Source organism: Juglans regia, chromosome 8 (genome assembly GCF_001411555.2).
Source record: "Juglans regia cultivar Chandler chromosome 8, Walnut 2.0, whole genome shotgun sequence".
Lineage (NCBI taxonomy): Eukaryota > Viridiplantae > Streptophyta > Magnoliopsida > Fagales > Juglandaceae > Juglans > Juglans regia.
The window spans coordinates 5,288,953-5,301,051 of record NC_049908.1 but is presented as its reverse complement, the minus strand read 5'-3'; the positions used below and the strand labels follow the sequence as shown (position 1 = coordinate 5,301,051).

Here is a 12,099-nt window from a genome sequence, read left to right as displayed (position 1 = left end):
TCACATATTAAGATTAATGTATGAGGATTTATGAAACACAAATGAAAATAAAAAGGTAAGATAATTGCAGTTATCTATCTTAATATTCATAACAGTTTCAAATCCACAAAAATATCATGTCCTTTTCTTCATTTATAGTTTCCAAAATTCCAAATTCAAATACTGGAAACAAACTGATCAACAACTGCAGGAATCTTACAAATCACTTACCAAAAAGGAACCTTGATTTCGATGATGATCAATTATATATATATATATATATATATATATATTATATTATTTTCTTTTACTCCTCGAGAAGCACCTCTCCACCCTTCTTGCCTTTCCCGGTCCTCCTCCGACTACCGGTACTCATGACGCTGCCACCATCGCGCCTGAGATTGCCATCATTGCAAATCAACGGCACGTCGTTGGCTTCATCGGTATCATCTACAGTGGCGATATGGATGCAAGAACATCTCTCCAAAGAAGCAAAGAAAGCAGTCGTGACACCATTGAAGAACCACATAGCCACCCCATCAAGCTTGCCGCACCCTGGTGAGGCATGGGTCGACGAGGTCCGGGGCGTGGGCTCGATGACGGATTTGGATTGAAAAGTGAAGCAGGTAGCACAGGCGCTCGAGGAGGTAGCGGCAGCCATTTATAATAAGTTGGCCGGAGAGCCAAAAGTACTCGCAATTCTCAGCTCAGGGAAAGAAAGAGAAAGGTAAATTGAGAGGCTTGAACTTGAAGAGCAACTTTAAGCACCTCTCTCTATTAATTAAGAGGCTGTTGATGATTTTTTATAGGAAGAATAGATGTTATGGAATTACGAACCTGTATTATTAAGAGTTACTGTGCTAACGACAGTGACGTCGTGTAAAGTATTCACATATTGGTGTCGTTTGGTGGGTCGATTGGGCCGTAGGAATTGATCATTTGATCTGTTCTACAAGTCGTCTTCACGTACCGTACATACCATCGGACTTCCAGTGACTTCCGAATTTTCTGTGAACGAATAACATATCACGGAGAGCTCAGAAAAGACTAAAAATATCGATCATTCTTATATATTGATTTTCTTGTGGTTATTCAATTACAATAAGATCATATTGTAAATATCATGGGTGTAGAATTTGTTATGAGCATGAGTACTATACGTCTATCGTTAAATAATAAAAAAAACCGTCTATCGTTGATTTTAAAGAAACAATAATATTTTAGCCAAGGATGATATTTTAGGTTGAAAGCTAAATAGGCATCTCATTTTTGTGGAGTTAATCAAAGATGGAATAATATCGTGGAATAATATCGTGTGAGTATATATATATATATATATATATATGGAAATGCCACTCTCATCGAGATAGTATTTGTGATACCCCATATGATATGGATAAATGTAGGTGGTGTATGAGATCCTACATTGTTTGGAAAGAAGAAATTATTGCTCTTTATAAGGTTCTAATGGGGCTCCAATTGTATCATTGACTAGTCCTTTTAAAGTATAGGTCATGTGGTTTGAGCCTTCCATTGAGGCGTTACAAATGGTATCAGAGCCTATCTCAACCAGAAATGTAGGACTTGAGCCATGCCACCTACAATGGACAGGCCCGACGAGGATGTCGGGAATTTAAGGGGGTAGATTGTGATACCCTATATGATATGGATAAAGGTAGGTGGTGTATGAGATCCCACATTGCTTGGGAAGGAGAAGTTATTGCTCTTTATAAGATTCTAATGGAGCTCCAATTGTATTATTGATTAGTCTTTTTGGAGTATAGGTCATGTGGTTTGGGCCTTTCATTGGAGCGTTACGGTATTTTTTAATGAATTTGTGATTTTTTTTAAATGTTTAAAGGGATATAAGAATTTTTTAAAAAAATTACACTATTCGTGAGGTATAAGTTCTCAATAGATTTTTTACCAGTAAATATAGCATTACCTATATATTATATATATATATGGGGTTAAATATTCAAATAGTCTATACAATTTATTTCATAAATAGATGATCTCCAAACCTCAAAATTAAATTTTTTAGCCCTAAGATCACTCCTCCTTCGATCATCATTTTATTAGTAAACCATTTGAAACATCACATAGCATCAATAGATGTTTAGTGTTAGCGTATTAAAATGTTACTTATAAAGAAAAACACCCAACAACAACCCCCATCCAAGGAATGGTGGAGGGGACCTCCATCTCCACCTTCCCCCCCCCTACCTTACTGAAGTAATAAGTAGGAGACACTCACAAAAAGGTGGGAAATCCCTTTCCCATTTGTGAATTTAACGAGGAGAACGGGGAACCCCTCTGTCGTGCCATCGCATGAAAGTTTTCGGGGTGGTCATGACCACTTGTAGGTAGAGGTAGGGGTGTAAATTGGTCCAATCCGGTCTAGTAATGGACCCATCATTTTTTTTTCAGATTGGATTGGAATGAACATCCATAGGGACTGAACCGGCTAACGGTCCAATCTGACCTAATTATTTTATTATTTTTTTCATATTTTTTTTCAAATAAATTAATAAAAAATTATTTAAATTACTAAATTAAAATTAAGTAAATTATTAATGTGGATTATGTAACTAACTCATTAAAAAAATATTTTACTATAATTATATTTATGATGTTGATAGTTACTACTTACTAACTTAGACTTTACTCGTTAGTATGCATAATTATTAATTGTTGGGGTGGAGACTGGTTTTGAAGCTGAAAAATCGAGAAATAGTGAGTTTGCTCAACTGTCGCTTGACCTAGTTCTCGAATGAAGCTCTAACTGTGAGTTTGCTCGAGATGCACTCAACATTGGGCTCGAGCAAAACTCAGCCTGTGAGTTCATTCGAGTCTTGCGAGACAGTGGGCTTAAGCGAGACATAAATCTCAATATTTGCTCGAGCCACGCTCGACACCCCGCTCGAGTCAATATTAGTGAATATCAAATAGTTTCATTATACATAAATTATTCATGCTTGCTTGCAACTTAAGTATTTAAAAAAAAATTACCTAATTATTTTAATTAAGTATAAATATTAGAGTATGTATGATATGAATGTATGATGTATTAACTATTTACATATAATAACATAAATTATCACATGATATATAATTTATTATTAATTGATAGCATATATTATTTTATATGGTCAATGATAATAAATTAGATAAAAATTACATCATTAATTTATATAATTACTATATAAAAATAATATATTAAATTATTAAAAATATTTTAAAATTTATATATAAGGGTTCTGTCCAATTCGGTCTGATCCAAAATTTATAGACCCTGGGACTGGACTGAATGTCATCGGTCCACATATTTTAGGACCGAGACCGAGATCAACCGGTCCATAATTCGGTCAGGTCCAATCGATTTTGCCAGTTCGGACCGAATTACTTACAGCCCTAGGTGGAGGTTCCTTTCAAATTTCAATTCAACTAAAATTGGGAAGGGGACTCCACATCAAGTCATAGAGGGAAGTGTTACTCCATGAGTACTCCTTGCAAGATTGTGCCACCACTCAGGGAGGATGTGATCATTCTCATTCAACTCGCACTAGTGTCATGAACTAACAAGTTTAATATAAAGTTTTGGGACCAATATGCCTATTAAACAAAGAGCATGGGCTATTTTAGTATTTGATCTCAAAACGTATAATTGTACAAGTTAATCCACGTGTTATATGTGTGTATGGATGAGAAGACAAAGGATTTGATGGAAGGGAATGAGGTGAGGCTTCCTGTTAAAATTTAGAGTTGTGCTATTGGTACCGATTCATACTTTGACCGATAATCGATAACTGCAGTTTCTTTTTTTGAAAAAAAGAAAAAAATATATAGATTCAGTAATAATCACTTTTTTAATCATTAAGAAAAAAAAAACAATCGATCAAACTATTTGTCAAACTATCGGTTCATTTAGAATTTCTCCAAATTTAAATAGATGACCAAAAAATGTGGAAGAGGAAGACACTGATGAAACAATATAGGTGAGAGTGCGTCTCATGATGTTGGTGACCCACTCAGACGACCCCATCTCATATTTTCATTAAATATTTGCTACGTGGAGGGGAAAATGTTTGTTTTATAAGGGTAATGTGTTTTTAGCAAACAGGATGGTATTATTTGAATAATCACATAATTACCATCATCCTGCGTTACGCCTTCAAGCATGGGCAAGTCAAGTGGACTGGACAGCCTGAAAAAGATGGGCTGAATAATGCAATTAAACCTAGTTCAACTTGGAGTATCAGTTACAACCCTCTTTCTTTGTTGAGAAATTATAATCTTGAGATTTTCGCTTTCCACCCCGTAAATGTCTCTCTTGGAGCTCCATTGGCCCAGTGAATGATTAGGAAGAAGTATTATAACGGCTAATATTGTTGTATTCCAATATTTCAAAAGTTCGGATCTTTCTCGCTCCTCACTTGATTTACTTCGAATATTTTGGATGATATTTTACATTTTAAGAATAATTTTCTCTTTAGTATTAATCATGTTTACAGAGAAGGTAATATACTAATAAACAGTATAGCAAATTATGATATTATGGGACATACGATAAGTTTTTCATCTCCCTTTCAACTTCCTAAACATATAATTACTATGTTCTCTCTAAATCGTGCATATTTAATATTTTTGTAAACTTTATTAAAGTCTTTAAAATGTTTTACAAATTTGGTTTGGGGCTTTTATTTTTTTTCTTTGTAAACCCCAAATTTCATTAGTTGTACAAGATATTCCACCGTCATAAGTGACGGTAATCAATAAAATTAGTTTTCGTCCTCTTTTTTAAAAATATTCCTTCCGCCATATTACATGAATATTTTTATTTATTTTTCCTCCAAAGTTTATCGTTTCGCGGTTCGATTATCAATCATCTAACAATCAAATAAAGATTTAATTATTATAGTTGTTTTGTTTTTTGTTTTTACTTTTAAGAATTATAGTTGAAAGTAAACAGACATATAAAACGAGTCATTTAACACTGCTAGATAAATTTATACAAATAATAACAAATATTACACTATCTATTTCACTTTGATCAATCTTTTATTTCTTTCAATTCATAGAGTTTAGATAAAACTAAATAAAAAAGATGAAATAAAAATAAGCACCTAAAATAACGAAGAATCTAAACGTGTTTCTCCTCCATAAAGGAAAATTTAGGTAAATAATGAAATTTATTTAGAATAATGTTACTTGTCCCTATAAATGGGTCCTGACAATTTTATTTTGTTTTTACTTAGTAATTAAGAAAGCATTTTAATGATGTTATAAATTTGTTTTTAAACGTGGAAAGACATAAGAAAAAAATATTAAAAAAAAAATCCAAATAACCTTATCGAGACTCGTCCTCAAGCTACACCCTCGGTAAGTTTAGCACCACTCATTCATTTAAAAAACTTGTTTCTCTTACATGTCAAAGAAAGAAGATAAAGACAAGTAAATTAAGTAAAGAGAATAACTTCAGACTAGTCGGTCTAATAAACCTCAAATAACAACCCTCCAATGGGTTGTTGACAAATAGACTCCCCATTTTAATTCTCATGCGCCTACACCGTACATGAAACCCCACACCCCCCTCCCCCCTCTCCTCCATCTCCCATCCTCTCGCATGAAATCCATCCCCTCTCCACCCACTCCTCTCCGAGACGGAAACTGTGACCCTCCTCACTTGATTGAAGTTGCCACCATCAACCCTTCGTGAAACCCCACAACCCCCTCTCCCATCCTCTCGCATGAAATCCACCGAAGAGAAAATAACTCCTAGACCCACATTCCCTTACTCTGCATTAAATCCTAATTTTTTTAACCAGATAATGAGTTGTTTCTGCCAAAAGAAAAAACTTCTCTTTAACATCTATAGTTATGGTTGAATATGAACCAAAACAAACAGACAAAAAACTAAAAAATGAAAAATGAAGGAGCTGTTAAGAAAAATAGAAGGAAAAATAAACAATTCAAATTGCCAAGTAATTGTCAACAAAAGTATTAGCAGGTCTTAGAAAATCCAAGCAAAGAAATGAACTTGCAGCCTTTGAACGATGCATTTCAATCAAAAATAGGCTTACTTTAATCTGAAAAGCAATTTGTTCCAGCAGAAGCAGTGCTTCCTTGAGTTTCCTTCTCCGTTTGTAGGATGCAATGTGACAACAATATGGCTTTACTAGGGTGGTGGCTTAGACGAGATAGAGGTCGGGTTGTACTTTTACAATTATTTGTGCTTTTGCATTTGATAAAAAAGTCTATAGCTCTATATTTAACTTCAGAGAGAGGGTTTGGAAACGAAGGAAAAGTTGGATGGCAGGTAGGGAGAGATGGCATGGGAGAAGAAAAGAGGGAGAGATGGGAAAAAAAAAAAAAAAAAAAAAACCTCCTCTTCTATTATTTAGTAGCCAGCAGGACAGGTGACAACGAAACAAGTACCTATTGTGATGGTGGCGACAGAACACGTTGGTGACACAAAACATGGCGGTGGGCGACGGCACTTGCGGCGAGGGTTGAAGTTTGTGAGGGTCAAAGACTCGAATGATGTTGTGGTTGTGTGTTTTTTGTTAAAATCTTGATTTGATCTAGTGTATTAGTCCGGTATGGCTTTTGTGTGAGGTTGCTTACGTGGAAGAATTATATTAGATGCTGTTATTGTCATAACATCGGTCTAACCATTGCAAAGCGAAGTCCTTAAGAAAATGATAACTTTTCATTTCACATTATGATTATTGTCAAAGGCATGATATTATTATAATTTTACCTTCACTTTTTTTTTAGTAATGTTAAATATAGTCTTAAAGTATGTAAATTTCGCATATTTTTATTGAAAAAAAAATCTACCATTATAAAAAATTTCATATGAATATCAAATTTATCCATTTTTCTCAAATCATGTATGCATCGTTTGTATACTCTAAAATTATAAATATTATTATTTTTATTTAAATCAAACTTCTCATATTATTAATTGCAGTCCGACTATTAATTGCCCATTTAAATCTCATCTCTCATGGCAGCGTGAAAGCCGCAAAGGATAAGAATATATAGCCAACAGTTTCCGGGGGAACGATCTTTGCCATAAACATTACCAAAAAAAAATATCCATATCAATGCTTAATTGTGATATAGTAATCTCACCGTGCTGACATGTCACGGGCCCATTGGTTGAACCGTATAAATAACATGATAAAAAGGAATCGGAGAGCTTAAACCTATTCCACTGTTAAAGAGCCCGAGTTGGAGCTTACCTAATTAACATGAGACAGACCATTCAAAGTCTATAAATTCATCAGCGAGCAGAGCATTGGTATCCCATACGCAAAGAGCCAAAAAAATAATGTTAGTGAATCCGGAGAATATGTATTCTTATAAGCTTAGCACCCTCTTCACAATAGCCCTCCTCCTTAGCTTGGCTCTAACATACGCCGCCGTTCTTCCCGAGCCTGCTCCGACACGAGGAGAATCTCTCGCTACAACTCGATATGGGGTATGTATGTACATCCAATATTTAATTCACTCTTTAAACAATCTTTTTTTTTTTTTTTTTTTTTAAATTTTTGGTTGATTTTTTTTGGGTGTGATTTATATATATATATAGGATGCTGAAGCAAGAAACTTGGAAGTTGACGAGAGCTGTGAAGTAGGAGGAGCAAAAGGGAAAGAAGAGTGCTTGATGAGAAGGACCCTCGCTGCTCATCTGGATTATATCTACACACAAAAGAATAAGCCGTGAAGTACTTCTCGTCGATACATGTTGATCTCTTCCCAATCATTAGCATCAAATCATAATTGAGTGAATTGCAATCTGCTGCTATAACCAAATTAAATAAATCGAGGTTTTTGGTCTGTATCAATTATATTTACACTTTATACTGTCTACTGCCTCTCCCTATTTTTTCATGTTCAGATTTCTTGCATGTTTAGCCTTCAGTTCTATTGGGTGAGTAAGAAGAGAGTTGGAAAGTTTGGAATTTGGTGAGCCATCACCATGCCCAGCTAGCTATTATTTAGAGAATAATGATATTAAAATACTTATTTTACAATTTACCAATATGACACTATCACTAAAAAGAAATATTTAATTTTTTTTATTTGTATTTTAAATTTTATATAACCATATTCCATTTAAAAGTATAATTTATAAAAAGAAAATTATAAAAAAGATTGTAGGTATATTGTTATTATTGTTGAGCTATAGCACCATAAAAAGATTTATGAATAATAATAATTTCCAGCAACTCTCAAGCAGCGATAATTCATAATTCATATTGGGGGAGTTTCATTTAATTTTTGCTCTGTTGTTTGGTCGTCACCAGCATATGTTTGGTCAATTCATCTAATTCCTAATATATATTTTTCCATCGGCAAGTTTTTATCAAAATGGTATCCAAATTAATCACTAATGATAAACTTAACGCGCATAATTAAGCAAAACCCTCAAAATTGGTTCGAGTCTCAAATGGGACCTATTACTTTTTCAACTTCTCATAAAAAAGATAAACTGATCATCTCAACTTATTTCATAAATTTAAACACATATCTCAACCTATTTATATTCAAATACATCTCAATAAAAGCATTGGTATTGACTTATCAAAGTCATCTAAAAAATTTGATGAAAAATAAATATTTTTCATAAATCCAAAACCTCTCTAGCCATAAATAACTCCATATTAGATTAGTCATTGGATTAGTTAAAATAATAATATAATATTTTTTTAATAATAATATTTTTAATTTATTTTTTTCATATTTTACAATTACACTAATCATATGTTAATTAACACTTTAATTTAATACTTAAATTATTGTTTCACTGATTTTTTTCCTCAACCAAATTAATCTTAATTAATACTTAAACCGTGATGAGATTAAACTGAAATCCATCTATGGTGATTTTGTAATAAAATAATAGGAATAGACCATGAACAGTTGAGGAAGTGATTTATATTAAAATAATAAAAATAGATCATAAATAATGTGTCTTCAAATATGGAGATGAAAGTAAATACATTATAGCTCAAAGTTGAAATTTTGATTATTTATTGAATTCAAAGCAGCGTTTTTAACCACAAACCATTCAAATTTTGAAAATTCCTCCATTTTAAAGAGAGCAATGACAATACTCTAAGACTTACATAATACTACCATTCATAAATTAATTCAAATATGAGATCCAAACAGGCTCACCTTTGGTCAAACGAGGTCTACAAAAAGCAATGATTAACATCATGACAAAAAGGATACAAGTGCAATTACCACAGAATTCAGCACCCTAAATTTCCATTTAACCCGACTTACATTATTTCTTCTTCTTTATTCTCCTCATTAATCCGAAGAACTTTTGTCCAATATATATGTTTATGTGTGTCTTTGTTGCCAAAATGAAGGCAGTGTCAAAGACGGCTAAGACACACTGGACCATGTGTGAACGCTGACTTGCTGCTCGCCTGCAGCGTCATCTTGAATGATTACCTCCAAAGCTAGTAATTGCTGATGAAAAGGTGTACCAGAAATTACAAACTAGAAAATTATTTCCTTCCTATGAATAGATGGTCATTGAGTCCCATTTTTCCTCGTTGCACAATAGATCCCTGAGCTACCCACCTATTGAGGAGGAATTAATTTTCTTTATTCATAGGATGCTTTAACTCTAGATGGAACAACTTCAATCCTCAGCAGCTGAGCTTAGATACCTGTAATTCATTCCTTTCGGATGGGGATCGAGATGTGCAACCATGAAGAAAGCAAGAAATGCAGGATTCCACCCATTGATAAAAGAATCTTCAAAATCTCTTCTCGGCTCAAGTAATGGGAACAAGAACAATTACAGAATCACTGCCAGGAAACGTTTTTATTCCCAGAACATATATGTGAGCTTAATGGTATTTCCCTTGACCCATTTAGGAGTCATGACCTTCCCACTCAGAATTCCCAGTTCATAAGCAAGATATCCATAATTCATTTCTTTCTGAATGAGGTCAAGATGTGCAAGCATAAACAAAGCTTCAATTGTCAATATATGCAGAATACAACGCATTGATAAAGGAATTGTTAAACTCCCTTATCAGCTTTAAGTTATGGGAACAGGAACAATCACTACCAGGAAACCCATTTTATGGAAATTTGTGCACAAAATAAGTGCGTATAATGATTGTAAGTCTACTTTAAGTTCATTTGAGACAGAATCTTCCCACTCAGACAGCACAATCCATACCTACTTCCATGCATTATAAGTCTCAGCTGCTCTGATGGTCCAAATTATTACTGGTTAAAAATAAACCATCATTCCTCCTTTCTTTTTTTCTTCAAAAAAGGGGGGGACAAACGACTTTAACCACAATCTTTCATAACATTTTCTAAATCTGGGAGAATCCATCTCAAAATGGGAAGATACCGTATGTAGGTAAAGCTCAGGGTACACCTTTTCATCAGTAGCATATTAGATCCATATCGATACTTCAAAAAGGACTATGAGAAAATAAAACAAATAAACTACCAAAGTACAATTCATGGTTTGTGTATGGCAAATTAAAACAACATAAACGAAATGAAAAAACATCAGGCTTTACATACCCTGGACGGGAAGATAAAAATGATGGAGACATCTACACCACGAGTCTTCTGTCGAAATACCTGATGAAACAAATGCTACAAGATCCCAAGCACGATCATTAACTGAGGTAAAAGAGTATCTGATTGGCTAACATTCGATCATAAATGAAAAAAATCAGAAGAAGACAAGAAAAATAAGCTCCACAAATAATCATTTATACAAAAGAAAATGGTCTGGAAGAAGTAAACAAGTTCAATTCACACAGTTTAATGGCAAACGGCAGACAAGAGGCCGACTGAATAAACCGTATCAACCTTTTGAATTAGTCGCAACAATAAGCAATTTTAAAAATGTTTCTATATGCACCACGAACTCTACTTTTTGGAGAGGAAAGGAAACGGTATCAAAGATGCAACAAAACAAACAATTACCACTTCTGGTCCAACTTCAACCACTCTGCCATTAATGCCCCGATTGGTGAACTGAGATCAATTCAATCCAATCTAATTTTAAACTTAATCTAACATCCAAATACTTAACTCTCAAATCACTGAACTCATCTCAACTCAAAACTTTTTTACATGTGGGACCCACAACCTTTTTCAACTCAACACCTCTTTACATGCAAGACTCACAATTTTTTTTAACTTTCCATAAATATATCTAAACTTATATTAACATCCAAACACATCTAAACTTATCTTAGGTGGGCTCTACAAAACTCACACCACTATCTTAACTCACTACTGTACATAAAGAACTCAACTCATCTCAACCGATTAGTAAAAATACAGCAAAGTACTATCTGACATGAAATCCAGCAGATTCTCCTTTGTTTATGTTGGTAATAGGTAAATCACATGACCAAGTGGTGTCCACATAGGTAGGGAAATTATTTGTTAACTCCCCATCACTATCACAACTCAAGGGAAGTTATTTAACTTTCACATATTTAAGGAAGTTAATCCAGGCATGTCTCTTTTAAGATAAAAGGACGTACATCATTGAGTTGTGTGTGAAAAAGAGTCCTACAAGAAAATAAAAAACTTTCATCTCTCTCTCTCTTCATTTTTTTCTAGAGAAATCATCTAAATCTCTTGATCTTGAAGCGTGAAATTTTCTAGGAGACTCTAGTAGCCTCCTAAACTATGTAGAAGTGCAAACAACAAAGTGACGTGGGCTGTAAGACGAGCAAAGATCCGACCTTGTGGGAATTCCGCTACTTGAGGTAATTCGATTTAACCTTTATTTAACATTAGTATCTAAGCCTATGTTGCTTGTTTTCGTCCATGTGAATAAGATTACATGTTGTTTGATGCTTTGGAATGAGTTTAAAAGCATGTTATTAATGATATACCATGGTCTATTGTGTTTCAGATTTTTCATTAGAGCCTACTGTATGACATGTTTAAGATTGAAGTATTTGCATGAAAATGATCCTTATAATGTCAAAAACATGTCTATTAAATTTGGTGAAGTTTCGTTGCATATAAAAGAAGAAATTTGCAACCCTAGTTTTAAAACTTCTTCTTTAGAGCGTGATTTCAAACCAAATTTTAGCT

General features: G+C 33.8%; 1 protein-coding gene across 1 annotated transcript; it reads left to right on the top strand.

Annotated features, from left to right (window-relative positions):
• The first annotated feature begins 7,224 nt into the window (after window positions 1–7,224).
• Window positions 7,225–7,961, top strand: LOC118349306 (phytosulfokines-like). The gene is made up of 2 exons (XM_035693517.1): window positions 7,225–7,468; window positions 7,580–7,961. Exons 1-2 carry the CDS (start codon window positions 7,319–7,321, stop codon window positions 7,712–7,714), a joined length of 285 nt encoding a protein of 94 aa, XP_035549410.1. The 5' UTR covers window positions 7,225–7,318; the 3' UTR covers window positions 7,715–7,961.
• Window positions 7,962–12,099: the final 4,138 nt, after the last annotated feature.